The sequence below is a fragment of the Lithobates pipiens genome, unplaced genomic scaffold, assembly GCF_037356315.1.
Source record: "Lithobates pipiens isolate NorthernLeopardFrog02 unplaced genomic scaffold, aLitPip1_a1.2 Scaffold_13, whole genome shotgun sequence".
Classification (NCBI taxonomy): Eukaryota; Metazoa; Chordata; class Amphibia; order Anura; family Ranidae; genus Lithobates; species Lithobates pipiens.
In genome coordinates this window covers 422,406,065-422,433,103 of record NW_027507718.1, presented here as the reverse complement: position 1 = coordinate 422,433,103, position 27,039 = coordinate 422,406,065, and the positions used below count along the sequence as shown (strand labels likewise).

Below are 27,039 nucleotides of genomic sequence, written 5' to 3'. Positions count from 1 at the left end.
CACAAAGCGCCGCTGCAGTGGCGCTTTACAGGCGGGTTTGGAGCGCTGCCCCATTGTTTTTAACGGGAAGGGAGCTTTAGGAGTGGTAAATACACCGCTCCTACAGCGCTCCAAAGATGCAGCTTGCAGGACTTTGACTGAACTGCAAGAGCACCGCTCCAGTATGAAAGCCCTCAGGGCTTTCACATTGGAGTGCACTGAACGGCTCTTTCAGGGCGCTATTTTTAGCACATTAGCACCTGCAAAGCGCCTCAGTGTGAAAGGGGCCTTAAACTCACCTGGGGCAAGTAACAGGTGTGGGCAATATAAAAATCACACTTGAAAGCAGATAAAAAAGGAGAGAAGTTCACTTAGTGTTTGCATTGTGTGTCTGTGTGTGCCACACTAAGCATGGACAACAAAAAGAGGAGAAGAGAACTGAGGACTTGAGAACCAAAATTGTGGAAAAACAACAATCTCAAGGTTACAAGTCCACCTCCAGAGATCTAGATTTGCCTTTGTCCACAGTGCGCAACATTATCAAGAAGTTTGCAACCCATGGCACTGTAGCTAATCTCTGGGCGTGGATGGAACAGAAATATTGATGAAAAGTTGCAATGCAGGATAGTCCGGATGGTGGATAAGCAACCCCAAACAAGTTTCAAAGAAATTCAAGCTGTCCTGCAGGCTCAGGGAGCGTCCGTGTCAGCGCGAACTATCCGTCAACATTTAAATCAAAAGCTATGGCAGGAGACCCAGGAGGATCCCACTGCTGACACAGACATAAAAAAGCAAGACTACAGTATGCCAAAATGTACTTGCGTAAGCCAAAATCCTTCTGGGAAAATGTCTTGTGGACAGATGAGACCAAGATAGAGATTTTTGGTAAAGCATATCATTCTGTTTACCGAAAACGGAATGAGGCCTACAAAGAAAAGAACACAGTACCTACAGTGAAATATGTTGGCGGTTCAATGATGTTTTGGGGTTGCTCTGCTGCCTCTGGCACTGGGTGCCTTGAATGTGTGCAAGGCATCATGAAATCTGAGGATTACCAAAGGATTTTGGGTCACACTGTAGAGCCCAGTGTCAGAAAGCTGGGTTTGCATCCAAGATCTTGGGTCTTCCAGCAGGAAAATTACCCCAAACATATGTCAAAAAGCACCCAGAAATGGATGGCAATAAAGCGCTGGAGAGTTCTAAAGTGGGCAGCAATGAGTCCAGATCCAAATCCCATTGAACACTTGTAGAAAGATCTTAAAAATGCTGTTGGGAAAAGGCGCCTTTCCAATAAGAGAGACCTGGAGCAGTTTGCAAAGGAAGAGTGGTCCAAAAAGCTTATTGATGGTTATAGGAAGCGACCGATTTCAGTTATTTTTTTCCAAAGTTAAGGGTGCCAAGAATTTTGACCATTTTTGGAATTTTGTGCGACATTATGTCCAATTTGCTTTTTTTTCCCCTCCCTTTTTTGTTTTGTTCCAATACGCTGCAATAAAAAGGGAACAGGTGTATAGCAAAATATATATATATTCCGCCCACCTCAACACTCCCTTATCAACATGCATTTTCTCCTGTGTATTTCTTACACTGAACTTCTGCTATGATCACTAACAGCCAGTGAAAACCCAGAAAAGTCCCCACATGACTTCAGCATGCCAAATCATCCTGAGGTGTGGAACAGCCAATCCTTGCAGAGCTGCTAAAGAAAGGAGTGGGGGTGGGAATAATTAATCTCTTAGGCTAGTGCACGAGATATGTAAATCACCTGTCAATCACAGCAAGGGGGGGAAGAACGGACAATGATTTCACAGTTTGTCCGTTTTATTTCACTGAAAAGAAAAGATATGAGGATTTCTCAGAGCTGGATTAACTCTTTGTGGCAAGATTGGCCACACCTGCTGATCTGAAATCCCATATGCTATATTGTGCCAGACAAAAAATAAAAATTGGGGTTTACATCCACTTTAAGCTCAGGTGCATCCTGTTTCCACTAATCATCCTTGAAATGTTTTCTACAACTTGATTGATACAACTCTGTTGGTTGGACATGATTTAGAAAGGCACACACCTGTCTATACAAGGTCCCACAGTTAACAGTGCATGTCAGAGCACAAACCAAGCCACGAAGTCCAAGGAATGGTCTGTAAACGTCTGAGACAGGATTGAATGGAGGCACAGATCTGGGGAAAGGTACATAAACATTTCTGCAGAATTGTAGGTCCCAATGAGCACTGTGGCCATCCGTAACTGGAAGAAGTTTGGAACCACCAGGACTCTTCCTAGAGTGGGCCGCTCTGGCCAAGCTGAGTGATTGGGGAAGAAAGGCCTTAGTCAGGGAGGTGACCAAGAACCCAATGGTCACTCTGACAGAGCTCCAGCGTTTCTCTGTGGAGAGAAGAGAACCTTCCAGAAGAACAACCATCTCTGCAGCACTCCACCAATCGGGCCTGTAAGGTAGAGTGGCCGGACGGAACCCACTCTTCAGTAAAAAGGCACATGACAGCCCGTCTGGAGTTTTCCAAAAAAGCATCTGAAGGACTCTCAGACCATGAGAAACAAAACATTCTCTTTGAAGATCTTTGGCCTGAATGACAAGCATTGTGTCTGGAGGAAACCAGGCACTGCTCATCACCTGGCCAATACATCTATACAGTGAAGCATGGTGGTGGCAGCATTATGCTATGGGGATGTTTGTCAGCATTAGGAACTGGGAGACTAGTCAGGATCAAGGGAAAGATGAATGCAGCAATGTACAGAGACATTCTTGATGAAAACCCCCCACCAGAGTGTTCTGGCTCTCAGGCTGGGGCAAAGGTTCATCTTCCAACAAGACAACTCTAAGCACACAAGCCAAGATAACAAAAGGTGTGGCTATAGGACAAATCTGTGAATGTCCTTGAGAAGCCCAGCCAGAGCCCAGACTTGAACACTATTGACCATTTCTGAAGAGATCTGAGAAGAGATCTGAAAATGGCTGTGCATCGACGCTTCCCATCCAACCTGATGGAGCTTAAGAGGTCTTGCAAAGAAGAATGGGAAAAACTGCCCAAAAATAGGTGTGCCAAGCTTGTAGCATCATACTCAAAAAGACTAATTGGTGCTTCAAAGTATTGAGCAAAGGCTGTGAATACTTTTTTTTACTTTTTTTTTTTTAATACATTTGCAAAGATTTCAAACAAACTTCTTTCATCATAGGCTATTGTTTGTAGAATTTTAAAACTTCTGACACTGACCGGTCCCCTAGCCCCCTCGTTTTACTTGCCGGAGACCTTCATTCCCTCAGGGACACGCTCTTCCTCTCCGGCTGAGGTTCTCGGCTCTTGATTCATAGCATTTCATAGCCATTGGCTCCCGCTGCTGTCAATCAAATCCAACAATGCCGATGCAGAGTCCAGCATTCTGTTTCTATGCACGCAAATACTGGACTCAGGGGCGTGCCCGCAAGGACACCCCCAGGGAGAGCACTTCTCCCAGGAGGTTTACCGATGTGAACAATGAGCACTGCTGGGGGGACCCAAGAGGACGCTGATCGGGGGGGGGCCACATGAACTGCACAGTGGAGGCAAGTATGATTTTTTTTTTTTTTTATAACACACACATAGGTTTACAATCACTTTAAGGAAAATAATGAATCCATTTTGGAATAAGGCTGTAACATAACAATGTGTAAAAAGTGAAGTGCTGTGAATACTTTTCGGATGCACTGTACATATTTCAGTTATATCCCGTCTGACAAATGTGCAATAAAAAGGAATATTTATACATGCTCACACACACATTGAGCAGAACATTATCCTGAACCAGTAGAATAGAGGACGCTGCATGTCAGAAATCAAATTATCTGTGACATGCACATTCATCTTCCATTATTGGTATTACCTACATAACAATCACTTGTCACTTTCCAAGCCTCATGGTTTCGTCTTGATGAAAACACTGCGTACGTGGTAATGCAAATAGGTGCACCTCTATTTCCAGTACATTTTGTGCATTACTGCTAGATTTGGTAAACAGGCAAACAATATTTTTGGGAACACAATTACAGCAACTCACAAAGTAATAAAGTGCAGAGCCGCTTATGTGCAATCAAAGGTAATATAGCCGGTCCATCAATCTACTTGCTAATACGGTACATGACTCTTTAATTAATGACTCATGGCTGACTGCTGCTTCTAATGCTTTCCTGAGGCTTTGCACGGTGCACATGTTCTGCAATATTACAACAAGCACAGATTGCCACAGGCTCCTCGTTCACCCAGGATCAATGTTTTAATATCAGAGATGAAGCTCTGTGGAAACATTAAATAGCTCAGATTATTTTTATTTACTTTTTGTAGCAGAAAGCATCTTTTTTTTTTTCACTTGTTATTAAATAAAATCTGGAAAAAACAGGAATAAAGCCAACATTCAACTGACCTACACTGAGATTTTAGGTTTTACATGAATCTTTCACAAGGACCCTCCTTGAATGCCTACTGGGACAAAAGTAGAGAGCATATACCAGGGGTGTCAAACTATTTCAACATGGGCCACATCAGTTGCCCTCAAAGGGCCGGTTATATCCAAGTCTAGATGTCCAGAGCACCCCACCCCCTCTTACATCAGATGTCAAGAGTCCCCCCAACCTCCATTACATCACAATTTAGACCACTTACCTTGTGCTGCTGCCAGGAAGAAGCTAAGGGCAAAGCTGGGAAGCATAAGGTGCAAGGGTCTGGAGGAGGACCAGAAGAGGGCCGGAGTCAGCCGAGTCTGAGAAATGCTGTGACCAGGGGAAGCAGAGACAAGCAGCTGCACAGAATCCATAGGAGTCGTCCTGTCATACTCTCTCTTGTTGACTACAGAAGAAAGAAAGCGGGGTTGGGGGGGGGTGGTCATAAACAAGCCTTTCCGTGGCTGCACAGAGGCACAGGATCTGGCTTAGGAGTTCTGTCCTCCTGTCCAATGCCGACTGCTGAGACAAGGTGGGGGTGGAGATGGGGGGGGGGGGGTGCCACAGCTGCAGGAGAGGTGCAAGGGCCATATGAAATATCCTGGTGGGCCACTTGTTTGACACATGTGGTGTATAAACTGTACTTAGCCTCTGATGCCCTTCTACATTCCATTTTGGCTAGTCTGCTTATTTCAACATCTTCAGTTGGATCCTGTTCCTCTTGCGTATAAGTATTGCAATCTCTAAGCAATCCAAAAGGGAAGTTGGCACTCTGCCTGTCCCAACAGTGCAAACTCTTCATGTACGGGACCCAACTGAAGAAGCTGCTCTGTTGACATCTGTATTTTCTCTAAATTTCCTGAGCTGCAATTTATTTGTCACAGGTCAGTGGCTCCAAAACGTACTGAATCTGGTAGGTTAGAATTGCAACCAGGCAACTAATATGTTAGAAGTCCACACAGAAAAGCTAACACCACTTCAGGTTGGTACACTTAGCCCCATGTGACAGATGGAGGTGACCACACAGTTTGCCTCTGAGATGCAAAACATGTAAGATAGGGTGGCCGCACACTCCGCTGGAAAACGCCAATTCTTCATTAGAAATTCAAGTTAAAAGCATGACAACACAATACATGGCCACAAATGGGTAGGAGGGTTGAGGTGTTTCTCATCCAGCAGTGCTAGATCATTACCGTGGTTACGATCAAGCGCTGCTGTGGGTAAAACGAGTTAACCCTCTAGCGGTTTGTGGTTGTGTGCTGTGATGCTTTTAACTTGAATTGGCATTTTCCTTCAGAGTGTGCGGCCATCCTATCTTGCATGTTTAGCCACTTTAATACAGAGAAACAGGGCGGTTGATAAGGGGGTACCACTGTTGTCCTGTCCAGGGCCTGGGCACACAGGGAGGCCCTGGCAGCAGGAAGAATCAGATGTGGGCAGGTCAAGGATAAAGACTGGTGCGGCGGGAGGGTAATTACAGGAACAATGCCCTGTGCGTCTCTCCCTACAGCAGCTGAAAACTGGTTTCTCCCCCTCCTTCCAGATGTTGCAGGGAGAGACGCACAGGGAACCATTTCTGTAATTGCACTCCTGCTGCACCGATCAGCCTCTTTGCTGCCAGTTTCCCTCTCCAGCCAGCTGCTGCTAGATCACAGGGGTGGGGTATGTTCAGGATTGGGAGCGGTGGAAGGGGCCAGTAAATATTTAATTTACCAGCAAATGCTTTTCTGAATGAACGAGTGATCGGCACGGTGTTCATTCATAATTGAAGCCTATTGGTGTATCAGCTAAAAATTTTAGTTTTTAGCGAAAATATTGTTTTTTTTGGGAGGGGGGGGTGCCTTGTCAGGTAGGCTGTTTATGTCCCTTTGGCTGCTAACAGCAGCCCTCCTGGGCACTTTTACCCCCTTTCTGCCCAGGGCAATTTTCAGCTTTCAGTGCGGTCACGCTTGGAAAGACAATTGTGCGGTAATGCAACACCGTACCCATATGACATTTTTTTTTTTTCACACAAAGAGCTTTCTTTTGTTGGTATTTAATCACCGTTGGGGTTATTTCTTTCTAAATAAACAAAGAGAACATTTTGAAAAAAAAAAGTTTTTCTTTAAATTTTGTTCCAACATTTTGGGGGAAAAAATATTCTCTCTTCATAAATTTAAGTCAAAACGTATACGGCTACATTTCCTTGGTGAAAATAACCTAAATTCGGGTTCATCAGTCCACAAAATGAGCAGCCTCATTTCTTGAGGGCGAAAATGCCAGAACAGTACAAACACCCCAATATCGTGATCCACCCAGATGCCCGATTGGAAACTAGCTCAGCTTTTCACAAGTCTGCTGAGAGCCTGATGCCTCCAATCCCACTCTCTTGGTGCTCCAGTGAGCTCTGGAGGAGCAGAGAAGAGACCAGTGACTGACAGTTACCGCTCCCTACTCTGAGTTGACGGAGAACCGAAAATCAGTTACAGACCAAACAAAGTCCTGTCCCCTGCCAGCATGCTGTAGAGAAGGACACCTGCCCTCTGTGTGGAAATGGAGATCTCTATGTAGATATCTAAAAACACACATCTTGCTGAGTCAGCACCTGAGCTCTCAAACTGGCAGGGAGGATAAACTTTGCTGATGGCAGTGTAAGTGTCTCAAACCTCTACAATGAAACCACCACTTCCCCACAAAGTGCAGCTGAATTTGGCTTTAAATATATGGAAAAGTTAGAGCAGCCCAAGTCGTAGAATTGCTTTTTAATGGAGTGCACAAAACAAATTGTGGCTCTGAGGGCAATTAGACCAATAGTGTATGTTCAACCACTCACACCTACGGCCCACCTTATAACTATTAGGACCGTCTTCAAAACACAGCAGACACTGGATGAAGACAGAGCACAATCAATATCATTTAGCTAGTAACCCTGACCTGTGGTTATGTTAACATAACCTTGCACTCCTATCAGAGGAGTAGCACCCCCCACCCCCCATCCACCAGTGGACAACCTTGACCAGTGCTTCACTGTTATTTAGCAATATCTAGGTTTTGATAAACTCTGAACTGTATACTGGGAATACAGACGGCTGGACTGTAACTAAACACAATGCAAGCAAGGAAAGTGGTTTAACTTTGCCAAGGTTTATCACTATAAAATGACCTTGTTCTTCAGATTAAAGGTGTGACCACTTTCAGAGTATACAAATGACGTGTATTCTGGTGACATTCAAAGCCAAGGACACTCACGTTGTTTATTGTTAAAGTGGAAGTCAATGCAATTTTTATTCTTCGTGTGTAGCAATGCTAGCCCCTAATCAATGTGTCATACCTTTTTTATTATTGCTTTGAAGTCAGTATGCCTCAAATCAGGCACCATATTAAAGTGAACGTCTGCTACCATTTCTGCTTCACTAATAGTAGAGCCCTCCAGTGACATCAGTACCTTTCCACCTTTGCCTCCACTTCTAAAAGTGGACTGACAGCAAAGAACTATCTTGTGCCATGGCCTAGGTGTTTTGCAGAGTCATTGAACTACATTCATTTACCAACTTGACATCTGCAATTCCTTCTTCCAGGCTCCATCTTCTGAAACAGAACAGTTGGATTACATGACCCAATTTTAGACAGATTTATGGTAATTACACAATTTTTTTTCTGGTGCCTCAACTTTTTTTAAACTGTTCAAAAAACACACACTCAATAGTTACTTGTAAACTGCTATGGTTTTTAAATATTAAAAAAGCATATATATTACAAACCTTCAGGTGCTTAAAGGACAAGTTCAGGAAAAAAAAAAAAAAAAAAATTATATATATATATATATATATATATATATATATATATATATATATATATATATATATATATATATATATATATATATATATATATATATATATACACACACATACATATATATATATATATATAATATATATATATATATTATATATATATATATATATATAACATATACACACACATTATATATATATATATATATATATATATATATATATATATATATATATATATATATATATATATATATATATATATATATATACATACACACACACACACACACACATACACACACACACACACACACACAACACACACGACAAGTTGCAGCTCATTCTTTTCAATGACACCTGTTCAAATCAATGCGAATTAAAGTGGCAGCAACTTTAAAAACCTGCCTGCACTACTTTGATGCGACTTTGAGCCATAGAGTGTAAAGTTGGATCAAAGTCACACAGGAAATTGTGTGTCACGTCCTACATGTCCTTGGCAATCTAAGGGTTAAACAAGCTCAAGGCTGCAATAGCAACTGTAAATGTGTTTTGAATGGGTTCTGCCAGCTAAGCAGATCAATGTAGAAGGGACCCAAGCAGATGTAAAGCCTTCTAAACCCTTTCAAACAGGTTTCTCCTGGGAACCACTTAAAATACCTTTAGGTTGACCAATTGGGAAGGGTCAAGAAATATTCCTTTATCAAGCTTTATTCAGTACAGCAAATCCAGAACTGCTCAGGAGGACATCAGAGACTTGTTCTCAGTCTACTGCTGCGCACCTAGAGATGTCATTCTCTATATTATCATCATGTCATCACATAGCCCACTTGTAACAGCAATAAAGTTTAAAATTCAAACCCAAAAAAAAAAAAAGTTGTTGCAGTTTCACCATTTTGTGTGATCCATCAATTTTTTTAATGTATTCATATTTTTTAAACAGCTGATAAGGCCCAGAAGAGAGCAAGAAAACCTAGGTGATGTTCTAGATGCCCGATACAGATCACAAAATCAAGGGTGGACTTCTGCAAACAAGAACACTCCATCACAAACAAAATAATATCAATACTGAACCATTTAAAAGCTGCAGTAAAGTGTAAGCTATGTGTTAGACAAATAATTCTTCAAGCACTGCAACTCAAAGTAAATACACATCCACCAGAAACAATGGAAAATGTAGACAGAAACTTAAAATGTTCAATGTGAACAAAGAGGCAAACAAAGCTAAAAAGGAATTCTCCCTACAGCACACAAAGTCAAGTAACCATTTGTACCAGACACCATCGCAACAATGATCTACATAAGATACTGTTTTAGCTACAGCTAACACTGCACCTCTGTAGAGGGATCAGGGGGCATTTTTATAAAGCAGAAAATCTAAACTTTAGAAAACATGCTCTGCAGGTGAATCTTCCAAGTCTTAGGTTTTAAATGATGTGATTTCACTAAACATTTTTTGGTGGTTTATCAATTTACTGCTTTAATATAGACCCTAAAATATACATTATATAATGAAAAGCTAAAGCTTCCCCTTTGAAAATGAAACCCTGCCAAACAGAAGGTACAGCAGGTCTTTACTAAAAGGGGCAAAAACAGACTTCAGTTCTCTGCATACCCAAGCACCCATTCTAGGGTCCACTACATAAGGACAGATTGTGCAAGGTATTGAAGTTGTATTCCCCACCATAAAATCATGACATTCACCGATTACCTCCTTCTGCAAGTCTTCTCCCACCTCGTTACTTTAGCAAACTTATTCAGCACCCACTTGGCTTTAGCAACTATGTCAAACCTTCAGGTCAACAAAACAAAATCCAAAACCCTAAACCAGGGGTCTCCACACTTTCTAAGCAGAGACTTACCTGTCATTCAGGCTTTAGGGGGGCCAGTGAGATTAGAACACCCCCTGGGGTCAGTTAGGGTAAACAATGTCCCATCATAGGTTTTAGTAGTGGGAGGAATGGTGACCCATTATTGGCGTCTGTGGGAGGAATTGAGCCCTATCACTTATGTCAGTGGAAGGAAGAGTGCCCCATCATTGGTGTTAGTGGATGGGATGGTGCCTCAGGGGCCAGATAAGGGTAAGCAAAGAGCCACATCCAGCATGTGGGCTGCAGTTTGGGGACCACTGCCCTAAACCGAATCTTGAGTTCCTATCTCCTCTATCGGATACATGAGAATTGCAAATTTACCTGGCCCACCTCACTTCCCCAAGTTATTTACAAGTTAAATATAGGGTTTTTATTTTTCAATTTTGGTAATTTTTTAATGTTTTATCAATGGTAAAAACAAATAACAGTTGCAGGGAAAAAGGAGAGAGTTAAATAGATGCAAATAAATCAATCAGCGCAAAAAAAACTAACATGAAACAGCAGCTAAACACTGAGGGCCAAAGTATCAAATCCCAGAAATCAATATAATAAAAGCAGTGCAGCACATAGACAAACAGAACAATTAAATCAAAAAATATAAAAGTCCATGATATGAAAAAGCACCATCAAGTGTCCATAAACGGTGGTCCTATGGGTGACAGTGTGATCAAGCAAAGTGACAGCCTCCAACAGCGAATCCTAACCGCTCACCACAAACTGTGGACCCATGAATGTGTCAGTCAGGTCACACAAGCAGTCCCTTCACAAGGGTATATATGCTGGTCCACCGGATGGCAGGATTGCTGGAGACAGGTGTGTACTACTGGCATGAGAGCCCCTATGTCCTGACCATAGACTCTGTCAAATTCGTACATAGAATAATAGAACAATATAGTGCTTTCCGTTGGGTATAGTAGAAGTTTGAGACATTAGTATTACTTTCCCTAATCTGATTGGAGACCAATGTGTCACTATCCATACTACACACCCGCTCTATTTCACTATCCAGGGCAGATTTCTCATACTCATTCTCATTGGTGAAACCTAGGAGGCAAGAACCTGATATTGAGACAATCTTCTTCACACGTGGAATTCTGCCTAAGCCTGATGAATTGGCCTCTGGGGATGTTACACAGCCATGACCCATGGTGGCAACTCCCCAGAGGGATATAGGAATTCCGATCAGTTGGCTTAAAGTGATTGCACAAACGAAAATGGTCACCATTTTTAGAGCTCTCAAGATCAAGAAAGACAATATGTTCCATACTGACATTCCAAGTAAGCTGTATATTTTTGGAGTTGTCATTCAAAGTTTGAATGAATTTATCAAGACTGCAACAATCCCCTTTCCAGACAAGAATGAGATAAACCTCCTATAGCAGACAAGATCAGGGGGGAAATTATTGAAGACAAACACAGCCAATTTGTTTATGTCCCACTGGGAGCAAAACATGCCCCCATTGTCACCCCTCTTGTCCACAAATAGTATTGTCGATCAAACTAGAAATAGTTTCTGGATAAACAAAGGCAACTCAGGAGGAACTTTTTATGTTTCCTTGGAAGATCAGAGGACGTAAAAGCACACTGTACAGAGGACAATGCGTCCTCATGTCCAATTATAGCGTACAAAGAGCCGACATCGGCGGTGACCAAAATACTGGATGATGTACAACTGATTGATTCAAGAACCTGTATGATGCGTTTAGTATCTTTAAGGAATGCATCACTTTTAAAAACGAATGGCTGCAAGAAGGAATTCTATATACTGTCCAACGCTAGAGGAAAAAGAATATATTCCATTTACGATAGGCCTACCTGGTGGGTTGGCACTTTCTTTATGGATCTTAGGTAGACAGTATATTATAGGAGTCCTGCAAAACAGGGGATCCAAATAGGCTGCCTCCTTCTTATGCAGTATACCCCTAGCCTTACCTTCCTCTACTAGCACATGCAATTCACCCTTAAAATCCAGCATCGGGTCCTTGGTGAGAATTTTATGTTATAGTTTTATATGTTAAACTGGGCTGATTAAAGCAAGTTAAAAAGGGGTCAAATAGTTAAAACCCTTTGTCAGGTTGCTTTAACTACTTCCCATCCAGCCAATGTACATAAACGATGGGGCGGGCGCTCTCTCTGTCTGAGTGGACGTTCAGGAATGTCTCTCAGAAGGAGGGGGAATCTCGCACGTGCCCACGCAGTGGCGAGATCCCGATGCACTTGTGTCACCCAGATACAGCGCATCTCCGATTGGCAGGAGGGCCCTGTGATTGGCCCTCCTGATAACATGACGGCCACATCCAATCACAGCCGTTATGTGATGAAAACACAGCCGGTTGCTAGGCATTCGGCTCTCCTCACACAGAAGTTGTCGGTGAGGAGAGGAGAGGGGGATTGCTGCAGCCAGCTGGTGATCAGTGAGATGAGTATGAGCTTTTTTTTTTTTTTTTTTTTTACAGCTTTTTACTCACTGATCACCAACCTAGTGTAAACACACACACACACCCCAAATAATAAAAACACCTGTCCCCCACATGTCCCACTAAATTCACATGTCCCAATGATTATCTGCACACGTCCGTGATCACCTGCGCACATCTGTACATGATCATTTGCTTACATCTGTCCGTGATCACACAAACCAATTATACACTTAACAGAATTTAATTTTACCAAAAACATGTAGCAGAATAAATTTTGGCTTAAATTTATGCCAAAATTCGATTTTATTAGAAATAGAAAAGAAGAAAATATTGTTTTTTTCCAAATTTCCACTCTTTTCGCTTAGATCACAAAAAAATGGATACAAAATTACGGACAAGTAAGAATAAGACCCCCGCTGTCCTGCATAAAATCCATCTGTGCCCTTGTGTGGATGGTGAAACCAGGAAATCGAAACACTATTACATATTTTTTGGCCTTGTCCTAATATACAGATTTCTGGAAGCAAGTTACTATTTGTAGGATAACTGATGTTTCTTGTGGATGACAATGCTGCATGTTACTCAACGAGCAATGGCTCATCCGAGCGTCTGATCTGCAAGTGATCAAGCAATTGACGGCCAGTTTGAAGGATCAGAAAAAAAAAAACACAAAGATGTGTTCACTGAAGAATTGCAAGTGGTAATATCAGCCAGCATTGGACGTGTACCATTGTCTTTTGGCATACTGAAGTTGCAGATAGCAGCAACTCAACTGAAAAAGTCTGGCTCTGGTATGAAAGCAGCTTCTGGGTTCCCATTGGCTATCACGGAAGTGGCTGGCTATTAAACAGAAGCCAGTTTTGGACCACACACTCCAACGTAGCCATCGATTAAGCAATACTAGTGTGGGCGTTCTGAAGTGCAAAAGGAGCCTTGCGCAAACAGTCAGTTTCAAAACCTTGCTTAGCAAAAATAGATATATTATTACATGCAATAAAATAATTGATGCCTACAGAGAAAAAAAATGGATTTTGTGCGAAAGATGATGAAACACATAGAAGTCTCAGGCCAAGACTTTGCTGCAGATAAGACAAACATAAAGCCCCATACTGCACAGTTCAAACAAATATCAAAAATCTACTGAAAACGCTCCAGCAGGCAACCCCACACACGTCCCTAACGTGACTAACAACTAGAAACTGGCAGCCAGTATAAACAAACAGTATTCAAGGCCACTGCAAAATAGAAAGATGTGCAATGTATCTGCACTGAAGGACAAAACATACAAACATCGGTTTTATACAAGATCACAAGGTAAAATCCCAATTTTTTTTTTTTAGTAATATACAGCAAGGCAGGCTGGATAGAAATCAAAGATTTTTAAAAAAATCCCCAAAAAAACAAATCCAATTAGATTTTTAGCAAATTTTAATACAAATGCTTTTGGAGTAAAAAAATCTAAAAAAAATAGTTTTCCCCATTTAGGATGCATTAATAATTTAGTTTATTCAGCATGAAATTGAGCTTGGTTATATAGCATGACGCTGTACATTGTGCAATATTTAAATTTTTGGTAAACTCAAAGAATCCAAGCTCTGCAAGGGGAGATAACATGCACTGCATTGATGCACACAATTTCATAGTAACCATGCGATAAAACAAAGTTCAAGAATATTCCTTTACCCCATCGTTTTGCAAACCTATGTACACTACAAACTGTACGATTTAATCGGTTCTGATATCGCGGCTTTACTAACCTGACAGCTTATTATTCTAAATGGGAAACCTTCATTTTGTTTGCAAATATTACAGATTCTAACTACCAGCAAGAATAAGTCCTTACATTTAAAGAGCACCTGTCATTACAGATCCATCATGGCAGTGCCTGTTAGCGGGCATCCACTCACCTGCTGCCGCCAGGTCCCTCACCTGGTTCTGTCACTGCTGCATCACCAGCAGTTCAATTAAACTGAATGGGACTGTCGTCAAATCAACAGCGGGTTAGAGAAGGAGCTGCTGCAGGACAGAGACGACAATTGCTATTTAGAAATTAGGATTTAAATTGAGTTGATTTAAATCAAGCCTTTTTACTAGTGATTTAAATCATGATTTAAAAATCAACTTAATTTAAATCAAGTCCACCCTGCAGCAAGGGCATGAATATTTCTAATGATATACCTGTGCTTTGTACACAGCATACTCTGGTGAATTCATAAACGGTGCCAGACACACTTAATTGGGTCAGGACACAGCACAGCACCAAATGTGTCAGTGCTTGCACTTAATTCATATAACTGTCCGAGTCTACACTGGGGAAGGAGTGTCCAATGACTCACTCCCACCCTTCCTCCGTGGCTCCTGCACCCATAACATTGAGCTTTATACCAGGGGTGAGCAGAGCAACAGTGGCGCGGACCTGATAGTTCCCCATCAGGTTCGCACCACTTTTAAATGGAAAGGCACAGGAGTGGGCAGATCCATACCTGCTAGTCAGTCCAATAGTGGCTTTCAAATCAGCCCACTGCTGTGCACAGACCCTTAAAACGGACATGGACCTGATGGGGAACTAGTCTAAGTTCTCCATCAAGCTCTGTCCAACCAGTGACAAGGCTTTGCCTATATTTGGGTAATGACCTCAACTACATTGCTGGCCCTTTTGCTTACATTTTGGTTAAGGAATCTCCCTGCCAACAGCTAAATGAGGTACATGACATCTTCACTGCACAGACACTGCCCACTCTGAATACTGGTGTACCCCTGTATGAAAGATCACAGTTGATCTTAATTACTGCCAATTGGAGATAATTCTTCAAAAGAGAAGCATGGTCAAAGCTCTTCCTGTGATCCAGATTTAGCCAACAGCAGACTTTAGTGAGTCACAGAGCCAGTCCAGGTTCTGCAGGGATCCTGGCTTTAATTGTCAGGATCCGCTTAGGTGCCTGAGGGGCCACTGGCTCAGCCTTTCAGTACTCAAGAAAGCACTTGAGGGGCAATTCAGAGTGTGATGACTGACGGTCACTGCTCTCTGCTCAAATCAGACCAGGAATTGAGCGATCAGTGGTCATGTGATCACCCAATTCTTGGTCTTCGAGCTGGCAGGGGACAGCTGGGAAATACATTTAAAAAAATAATTAACAAATATAAAGGAGTATATACACGTGTATAACTGTGACCAAAAGAATTGATTAGTGATAACCCAATCACAATTAACAGTGCAAACAATGTGAAATATAAATAGATACAAATTCATAGGTGAAATTGCATAAAAAAACCTGATAAGTGGAAATGAATTAATGAAATAACCATATAAAATAAATGCAAATTCATAAATGTATACTGTGAAAATGACACTTAATATAAACATATTCAAAATGAATAGTCCATATGAAATGTCCCATCAAAAAACCAAAGAATTAATAACATACAAAGATATCAGCAGGAATCCAGTGTAGAATCAAACGATACACCCTTTGGAAACAGTACTATAATGTGCAGAAGATGCCGCCACCATTAATAACTCTGGCTGTTTACCAGAACCATAGGTCCCTGTTATATGGGACCAAAGCATGCAGATAATGTGGATAATGACAGAACTCTGGACGGCCGCACTCCAATGCTAAAATGATGCTTTATTCAAATAATATTTAGGACACAGCAAATGACATCACAGCGAAAGATGCTAACACCTAATGCGTTTCGCACTAAGGCTAGTGCTTACTCATAGCTGTATCATTAGCAGTAATCAGCATAGATTCATGAGGAATCGTTCTTGTCAAACTAATCTATTAACCTTTTACAGAGGAGGCGAGTTGCCATCTAGGTAAAGGAAGGCCTGTAGACGTGGTGTATCTGGATTTTGCAAAAGCATTTCACACAGTTCCCCATAAACGTTCACTGTACAAAGTAAGGTCCGTTGACATGGACCACAGGGTGAATACATGGATTGAAAACTGGCTACAAGGGGAAGTTCAGAGGGTAGTGATAAATGGGGAGTACTTGGAATGGTCGGAGGTGGAAAGTGGGGTCCCCCAGGGTTCTGTGCTGGGACCAATCTTATTTAAAATGTATTCATAAACAACCTGGAGGATGGGATAAACAGCTCAATCTCCGACGATACTAAGCTAAGCAGGGAAATGACTTCTCCGCAGGATGTGGAAACCTTGCAAGAAGAGCTGAACAAATGAATGGGGTGGGCAACAAGCTGCTGCAAGCAAAGCAAATAGAATATTGGCATGCATTAAAAAGGGGATGAACTCCAGAGGTAAAACAATAATTCTGCCACTCTACAAGACTCTGGTCTGGCAGCACCTGGAGTATGCTGTCCAGTTCTGGGCACCAGTCTTCAGGAAGGATGTGCTGCAACTGGAGACACGGTCCAGAGAAGGGCAACAAAACTAATAAAAAGGGACTGGAGGACATTAGTTATGAAGAAAGGTTACATGCACTGAACTTATTATCTCTGGAGAAGACACGCTTGAGAGGGGATATGATTTCAATGTACAAATACCGTACTGGTGACCCCACAATAAGGGATAAAACTTTTCCGCAAAAGGGAATTTAACAAGACACCCGGCCATTCACTAAAATTTGAAGAAAATCGGTTTAACCTTAAACTGCGTAGAGGGTTCTTTACTGTAAGAGGGGTAAGGATGTGTAATTCTCTTCCACAGGCAATGGTTTCAGCAGAGAGCATCAATAATTTCAAAACAATTAGATAAGCACCTGAACGACCAAAACATACAGAGATATACAATGTACTACTGACAGAAAATCACACATATAGGTTGGACTCGTCTTTTTTTCAAACTCGCCTACTATGTAACTAAATATACACAACTGCCCACCAATGACACGAATAAAGGCTAAAAACGTCTCAAATCTGCAAAATGCATGGAAATACCTCCGATATGTGGAAGGGACAGAAACGATAAGTTTCTGGGTCCCCCAAGGCACCCCCAGTCCAACCTCAGATTGAATTTTGAGTAGCTCATCATGTCCAGGTTTGAGGGTAAATACCATGTATCCTGATACAGCTGGGTTTCCATTCCTGTATGTTGGTGGCTGACTGGATGTTTTTTTTTTCTTTGGTCTCCCCTTAGCTCAGACACGCCAAACAATTTTGAGCATAGGTGGGGAGTTATACTTTATGGAACGAAGCCCCGAGGAAGCGCCCATTGCGCCCAGGAAACATGTTGGCAAGCTCCATACAAACACCCATTTGGCATTACGCTGTGACAAGCTTTTATATTACACCATTTGATGTTTTGTTGTTACACATGTGATCATCTTATAGATCTAGTAATCTATGTTTTTTAGCCCCCCTTTATGTATTTGGATCTGTATCTTCTATGTATATTTCAATAAATGTATGTTTTTGCAAATTTATGTGTATGCTACATCAGGGAATCGCCACTTAAATGCCAACTTCCTTACATTATCTACTGTTCACTGGTATAAATGCTTGCCTGAATTAGGCACAGGTAGTTGTTAAGGAAACTACCAGCGGAAAAAGGTCATTAGGGCAGCTTTGAACTCCATTCTCTCTTCAGCTGGTTATTCACAATAAACATTATTGAGCTCTGTGGTAAACATGGGCGTCAGATAAATTTCATAAACTTTTACCGTTAGGCTCCTTTCATACTGGGGCGGGAGCGGCGTAAAAAACAAAAAAAAAACAAACACTGCTTTACTGTCGTCGTAGCAGCCGTGAAAGTGTTAAAACCACCGCATATAGCCGTGCTGCCCCACTCGTTTCAATGGGCAGGAGCTGTGAAGGACTTTTTTTTACCGCCCTGCCAGCACACTGCTCCAATGTGAAAGCCCTCGGGGCTTTCAACCTGGAGACACGGCAGTGGCTCTTTCAGGGCAATTTGAAGGTGCAAATTTTAGCGCTTTCAAAGAGGCCCATTATGAAAGGGGTCTTAGGTCCTTCAAGAAGTATTTTCTGTTAGCGTCTGATAGAATAGTGTTTATGGCACCTAAAAAAAGCCACCAATATATCACCAGAATCTATGCAAGAGGAAACCCCCCCCCCCCCCACAACAAAATAAAAACTACTCTACGTTTTATCTGTTTCCCTTCCCCTTCACAGGATTCAGGGATAGTCTTCTGACAAAAAAAAAAAAAAAAACACAACCCCAAGCATTCTCATAGCTTTGACACAATTTATGGCTGTCCAACATCACTGGACAATGTATGTAGGGCCAAAACTAGGGAGGGCAGAATGTGCCCCGGGCCCCAGGATGGGGGTGCCTCCATGGTAATGGTGTCAGTAGTGCTCAGCATGATCCCTGCTGTGCCTCTAGGATTTTATAGGGTGCTGGGTGGCACTAGGACCCGGTGCTAGTAGCAGATGGGAAACGCGGTCCTGTTGTCCGATGACTGGTGCTGATTGGAGGAATAATCCGGCTCCGCACCAGATGCTGCTGTGCTAGGAAATTCGTGTCGTGTAAGGCAGCCTATTCCCGAGTAGCGATCGTGCATGTGCAGGGACTAGATAAGGGTATATGCTGCAGGGAGCCATGGACTGAGATATGGAGGAAGCAGATAAGAGCGCACCAACACCCCCTGCTGTGCACTTTACTGACCATTACGCACAATCTAGCCTCTTCCCATCATTGACCGATACCGTCCACGGCCCTACTATTTCAACAGTTACAATGCTTCAGACATGTTTCAGTGCAGTCCGCTGCATCCCATACCCTACTCTCCCGACCAACCCCCTGCTGGTGTCAGGGGGTTGGGTAACTGAACTAGGTCTTTGCCCCGGGTGGAAGAATGTCTAGTTTTGCCACTGGATGTATGTAAAACGTCCTTTTCCTTTCTAGGAATTAGTAAAATTATATTTGAAAATTATTACTGAAAAATACATTTAGTCATACAGAGCAGGGAAGCAGGCTCTTCACGAAACACGCCACATTTAGTCCTTTATCTCCATCACACTGCTCACACTACTGTGCCACAAAGCAATACAAACAGTTGCTAGCAAGGTTCAAGAAAAGCCGTTTTTGGACTTGCTCTCATTCTGCAGTTATTTAGCAACTTTTATTGATTTATCAGACCAGAAGTTCCTGACATCTATGGGATACCAGTATAGAAGAAAGCCTCTTGGTTAAGAAAGATATATCATTAAAGGGAAGATATAAGTTAACAAAAGCAGCTTTATTAGAAATGACAAAAAAAAAAAAAAAAGACATTAAATGAAAGAAATTGAATAATTGGAAATGCTGAAAAAAAAGAAGGAATTAAAGATAAACTGCAGTCTGCTCACATAATTTGTAATAAAAACATCTTTGCCATTCTGAAGCTTCCCTCCAACTACTTTGCATATTATTTTATTATATTATACTGCGATTCTGTACTTATTAAATATGCTGCAGAAATTTCCTTCCACCGAGTATAGCTGCAGCCATTTTAACTGTGGGCAGCTGAAGCTGCTGCCTGTTCACTTCCTGAATTTACACAGACACACACCTCCAGCTTAGCAGCTCTCGTTGGTCCTCTTACGATTTATTCCCCCTCCGTCCCTGGCAAACTCTCACGAGAGTGGGAGAGAAAGCTGTGCATGATGTGATAAGCCTAGGCTTATTACCAGACAAGAAACAAGAAGTGGGCTGTATAAAGGTATTTACTGGCAGAAAAAAAAATGGTTTACCATCCACAGTTAAAACAAGGGCAGAAGATTTAATAGATGGAAAGTTGAAAAAACTACTGAAGATTCCAACCACATACCTGTATCTGAGACATAGAGAACGGGATCTGGCTTTTTAACTTTCAGAGGCTTTGTAACGGGTGGTGAAATCTCCTGAGGTCTTTTAGACTTCTTGGGTGGTGGCGTGTCCTCTTCAGAATCTGTAGAGTATTAAGCTTTACGTTCAGGTCACAAGATTACATTTGAGCACACACGTAAACACTGTACAAAATGTTAATCAGAAGAAAAAAATCTATTATTTATAACATGTTCTATGCATTTCACAAGGTTTGTTTGAGCTTGACTGGTGACTGCACTTTATTAGGTAGCATTAGATAAAGGGCACCATTCCTCCCAATTACACCAATGATGGGGCACAATTCCTTCCAATGGCACCACTGATGGGTACTATTCCTCCCAGTGAATCCACCTATGGGGCACTATTCCTCCAATACCAAACCCTTTTTTGAACGGCCCGCTTGGTTATTTGGACATATCTTTTGTGGCCCCATATGCTTGCTGGACGAGTGCCACACATACAGGAGAATTTCCTGTTTACACGGTAGCTTCTGTAATAGGAAGTCCATCTCCTGCACTGCCATTGCCACAACTATCCTGTCCATCAAAGGAAACGGAACTTTGTATTAAAGAGGCCGCCAAGAAAACAGTTTTTCCTGTATGCAATCTTTTGGCACTTGTCCCACTCCCCTCCAAGGCTGCAGATGAACGGGCATCAATCAGGCTGCGCTGAGGGCAATGGTGAGTCTGCATTTCTGGCAACGAGGGGTGCTGCATTCCTGGCAATTGTGAGGCTGCAGATGGGCACTGAACCTTATTTTGCTTCACAGTTCTTTATTTAAAATACGTTCTTTTCCTGAAACTTCCTTCTTAATGTGAAGGTGGGCGTTATATGCCAATAAATATGGTATAAACAAATAACACGCCCAAGCTCATCTCTTTACACACACCTAGCCACAAAGGCAAGAGAATTCTTGTTGGGCAGTGTATTAGTGCCTAGACCTAATTTTAAGGGTTCAAAAGAAAGTCAGGCAAAATGGTCGGCCCTCACACGTTTACTTCATCAAATCTGGCCATCTTTGAAAAAAGTTTGAACACCCCTGCTTTAATGTGTGTAGGACAATAAATTGGTCCTTTGTTTAGAGACACCGGATTTAGACGATTCCTAGAATTCATTAAAAAAAAAAAAAAAAATATCAAAGCTTATCTGGAGATCTGTGGAGTTATTTAAAGGAAGCTTTTAGTTTGCCCAAGTCCAAAACAGGTTTACTTTTACATCCCCCCACAAAATACTTTGCATATACTTCCCTTGTATTCGCAACCCACCACTCTATTTAGTGCCAGGAGCTGAAGGAAATAACCAACACTTCTGGGCATGCAACTCATTCAATGCAACAGAACTGGGCCAACGCAGTGGTGTCACACAGGAAGATCCATGGACCGGTTTAAGCTACTACTCTAGAAACTCATAGCCTACTTGCCTTTACTACCAGGGGCAGAACAGAGCACCTGGGGAGTAAAGGAAGGTATGTCTATACTGCTGGAGATGGGAGGTAAGGGTTTAGGGGGATTCTAAAAAAGTGAACCAGCTGCTTTGCCCTACATCGACAAATGACAGGTTTAATTTAAAGTGTATTTTCACTTTTGCACACAGCTTGGGACAGCATCTACTTTATACTTGTTTAATTTGTCGCATTACCATAACAAAGAAAAAAATGCTGGTTACCTTTTTACTTGCTTAAAAATTCTTACATGCTCTCTCTGCTTTGTGATGATTAGGAGGGGGTGATAGAGTAATGCTCAACATTACTATGTTTGCAATTCCCAATTAGCAGCTGTGAACTAGATTTGAACACTCCGTCCTAACAAAGAGTTAAAAATGTAGAAACCACCATCCTACATTTTTGAATTGTGCCCCTTCCCTCCAATCAGCTCTCAGAGCTCTCCTTATTGAGCTCTACAGAGTGCAACTTCAACTTTCCGCCCCCTTTTTCTGAGTTCAGGGAATATGCAAACTGGAGTGCTTTGAAAAATTCTCCCTTGAAAATGTTCCACATTTTGTCATGTTACAACCAAGAATGTACAATGTATTACTTGGGAAGGAAAATTATAAAATGGTTTAACTGTTTTTTCAAATAAATATTTGAAAAGTGTGGGGTGCATTTGTATTCAGCCCCTTTACTCCAATACCCCTACCTAAATCTAGTGGAACCATATGCCTAGTCACCAAAGGCCCCTTTCAGGCTCTGTGCACACTAGGAGCAGAAAAAAATCAACATTTTAAGCTTAAAAACGTGGCATAAAAGACACAAATTGAAAGCATATTGTACAAAGTTTAGGCGAGTCTATGAGAGTTTAAGAGCATTTTGTTTATAGGTGTTTTTTGCACTACACGCCCCTCTGCAAAAGCCAGGAACTGATGTTCAGTAACACACTTTTTTTTTTTTTTTAACAAAAAAAAAAAACACGTTGAAACCTGACGTTCAGGAGAGACTGACGTTTCAGCTCCTAAATTTCTCCAGAAAACACCTCTGAACGTCCCTGACAGAAAATGCCTGTAGTAGTCATAATGTGCAAAGACACACAGAACACAATAGAAGTTACATAGTTAGTCAGGTTGAAAAAAGACACAAGTCCATCCAGTTCAACCAAAAAAAATAAAATAAAATAAAATATACTATACATACACACACATATATATATATATATATATATATATATATACACACACACACACACACATACATATACCAGCCCATATACCCAATTCTATACCCACAGTTGATCCAGAGGAAGGCAAAAAAACCCCAGCAGAGCATGATCCAATTTGCTAAAGCAGGGGAAACAATTCCTTCCTGATCCCCCGAGAGGCAATCGGATTTTCCCCGGATCAACTTTACCTATAAATTTTAGTACCCAGTTATATTACGTACACTTAGGAAATAATCCAGGCCTTTCTTAAAGCAATCCACTGAGCTGGCCATAACCACCTCTGCAGGGAGTCTATTCCACATTTTCACAGCTCTTACTGTGAAGAAACCTTTCCGTATTTGGAGATGAAATCTCTTCTCCTCTAGACGTAAAGAGTGCCCCCTTGTCCTCTTTGTTGACTTTAAAGTGAATAACTCGACACCAAGTTCCCTATATGGACCCTTTATATATTTGTACATGTTGATCAAATCCCCCCTTAATCTCCTCTTATCAAGAGTGAATAAATTCAGTTCCTCTAATCTTTCCTCATAGCTGAGTTGCTCCATGCCTCTTATCAGTTTGGTTGCCCTTCTCTGCACTTTCTCCAGTTCCCCGATATCCTTTTTGAGAACTGGTGCCCAAAACTGAACGGCATATTCCAGATGAGGTCTTACTAATGATTTGAACAGGGGCAAAATGATATCTCTCTCTCTGGAGTACATACCTCTCTTAATACAGGAAAGGACTTTGCTCGCTTTGGAAACCGCAGCTTGGCATTGCATGCTATTATTGAGCTTATGATCTACCAAAACCCCCAGATTCTTCTCCACTATGGATTCCCCCAGTTGTACTCCTCCTAGCGTGTATGATGCATGCATATTCTTAGCCCCCAAGTGCATAACCTTACATTTCTCAACATTAAACCTCATCTGCCACATAGTCGCCCAATTAGACAGAGCATTGAGGTCTGCTTGTAAATTGGTGACATCCTGTAAGGACGTTATTGCACCACATAGCTTGGTGTCATCTGCAAAGACGGAAATGTTACTCTTGATCCCAGACCCAATATCATTTATAAAGATATTAAAAAGTAAGGGTCCCAGCACTGAACCTTGGGGTACACCACTCATAACCTTAGACCATTCAGAGTAAGAATCATTAACCACGACTCTCTGAATTCTGTCTTTTAGCCAGTTTTCTATCCATCTACAAACTGATGTTTCCAAACCTGTAGACTTTACCTTACACATGAGCCGTGTGTGCGGAACAGTATCGAATGCTTTTGCAAAATCCAAATATATCACGTCCACCGCCACCCCTCTGTCCAAGGTTTTACTTACCACCTCATAAAAAGAAATCAGGTTTGTCTGACAACTTCTGTCTTTCATGAATCCGTGCTGTCTGTTGCTCAAAATATTTTTTTCCTGCAAGAACTCATCTATGTGGTCTTTTATTAATCCCTCCAGTATCTTCCCAACTATAGAAGTTAAACTAACGGGTCTATAATTACTTGGTAAAGACTTTGTTCCCTTTTTAAATATAGGCACCACATTGGCCCTGCGCCAATCCAGTGGCACTATTCCTGTCATTAATGAGTCTCTAAAAATTAGATACAATGGCTTTGAAATTACAGAGCTCAATTCTTTTAGGATCCGTGGGTGGATGCCATCAGGTCCAGGTGCTTTCTCCACCTTTATTCTGTCCAAATATTTCTGGACCATATCACTTATGAGCCATTGTGGATTAGGGGCTGCGTCAGTACCACCCCCATTGTGGACATGAGCTCCCCCATGCTCCTTTGTATACACAGAGCTGAAGAAAGTATTTAATAAGTTAGCCTTCTCTTTGTCCCCAGTCACCCACTCCAGATTATTTTGCAAAGGGCCTACATGCTCAGACTTAACCTTTTTACTATTAATATATTTGAAGAATTTTTTGGGGTTTGTCCTACTGTCTTTTGCAATTTGTCTTTCATTTTGAATTTTTGCATCCTTGATTTCCTTTTTACATATTCTGTTAAATTCCTTGTAACATTTAAATGACACTAGTGTTCCTTCATTTTTATATTTTTTGAAAGCTCTTTTTTTATAGTATTATAGCTTTTTTAACTTTGGCCGTGAGCCACATCGGCTTTATTTTTAACCTTTTAAACTTATTGCCCATGGGAATATACTTTGCCGTGAGATCACAAACAAGCTTTTTGAAGAATTCCCATTTCTGTTCTGTGCCCATTGGTGCCAATAATCTCTCCCAGTCTAAGTCCTGGAGAGCAGCCCTCATCCTTGGAAAATTTGCTCTCTTGAAATTAAGTGTTTTTATCTTTCCCGTATGTGATTTTTGCTTACAGCTAACATCAAATGAAATCATGTTATGGTCACTGCTACCCAGATGTTCCTTTATCTGAACATTAGTAATACGTTCTGCATGGTTTGAGATTACCAGGTCCAACAGAGCATCATTCCTAGTTGGGGCCTCAATAAACTGTACCATAAAATTGTCCTGTAATAGGTTTACAAATTTTTGCCCTTTAACTGTCCCAGCAGTGCCATTACCCCAGTCAATTTCTGGGTAGTTAAAATCCCCCATTATTATCACTGTCCCAGCCCTTGCAGCCCTTTCTATCTGTGCAAGGAGCTGAGTCTCCACCTCCTCATTAACATTGGGTGGTCTATAACAAACTCCAATGATTAACTTTGAACTACGCGCATCTGTATGCAGTTCTACCCATAATGCCTCAGACTCATCACACTCTCCGCCCACCAGGTCCTCTTTCTCACTTGCTTTGAGATTATTTCTCACATACAGACAGACCCCTCCACCTTTCCTTTTTACTCTGTCTTTCCGAAAGAGTGCATAGCCAGGAATATTAATAGCCCAGTCATGTGAGGAATGAAGCCAAGTTTCAGCAATACCGATTACATCATAGCTCTCCTGATGCACCAGAGCTTCCAACTCGCCTATTTTGCTTGGCAGACTTCTGGCATTGGCAAACAAACATTTTAATGTATTAATATATTTTGACCGGTCACACACTATCCTCTTGGGTGTTCCAAGATTACAACTAGGACTTGCTACTATATTTACCTTGGGTTTATGTGCTTCGGTTACCCCACCACTAATGCCCCTAATATTACCCTCTGGAATATGCTCCACGCTGACTATCTCTGTCTCTGAACCCACCCCCCCATCACCTAGTTTAAAAAACCCTCTAACTTTTTGGCCATCCTCAATCCCAGCTGATCTGCACCCTCCTCATTTAGGTGCAGTCCATCCCTTCTATAGTACCGGTTGTCGACTGAGAAGTCGTCCCAGTCCTCCAGGAACCCAAACCCCTCCTTACTACACCAGCTTTTGAGCCACTTGTTTACTTCCCTAATCTCCCTCTTCCTTTCTGGTGTGGCTCGATGTACTGGTAGTATTCCTGAGAATACTACCTTGGAGGTCCTTTTCCTCAACTTAGCTCCCAAGTCCCTAAAATCATTCTTTAGGACACTCCATCTGCCTCTGACTTTGTCATTGGTGCCAACGTGCACCATGACAGCTGGGTCTTCCCCAGCCCCTCTCAGTAATCTGTCCACCAGATCCGTGATGTGCCGAACCCGAGCGCCCGGCAGACAACATACAGTTCGGCACTTCAGGTTGTTGTTACAGATTGGCCTCTCTGTCCTCCTAAGAATTGAGTCCCCTACCACCAGAATCTGTCTTTCCTTTCCCTTCTCTCCCCCCCCACTCTCACTGGAGGAGTTCTTCTCCTGGCAGCTAGGAGAATCCCTCAGCTCCAGCAGTGCTGGTCCCTGACTGGGATCACCAATGTCACTCAATGGAGCGTACTTATTGGGATGCTCCAGCCCTGGATCGGCCTCCCTGGCACTTGCCCCTCTACCCTTCCTGACTGTCACCCATCTACTCTCTGCTACTGCCTGCACCTCCTCGTCTCCACCCACCTCTGTGCTGGCCCCTGCCGGCACCTGCTGTGTACTATCCTGGTTCTCATTTAGGGTGGAGGGGCCTCTCAGTGCTGACAGTTGCTTCCCCAGATTCAGAACCTGGGCTTCCAGGGAAACAATGTGCTTACATTTTGCACAGCAGTATTCACCCTCGATCAGATGATCAAGGAACGCATACATGCCGCAAGATGTACACCGAGTCGCCTCTCCACACC

The 27,039-nt window shown here is 42.1% G+C and overlaps 1 protein-coding gene across 1 annotated transcript in view; it reads right to left on the bottom strand.

The window, feature by feature from the left end:
• The window catches only part of RFC1 (replication factor C subunit 1), a 131,441-nt gene that overhangs the window by 83,114 nt on the left and 21,288 nt on the right, over positions 1-27,039 (bottom strand). Inside the window, exon 4 of the mRNA XM_077477628.1 lies at positions 20,210-20,329. Within this exon, the coding sequence (XP_077333754.1) occupies positions 20,210-20,329 (120 nt within the window). The remainder of the gene's footprint in view (positions 1-20,209; positions 20,330-27,039) is intronic.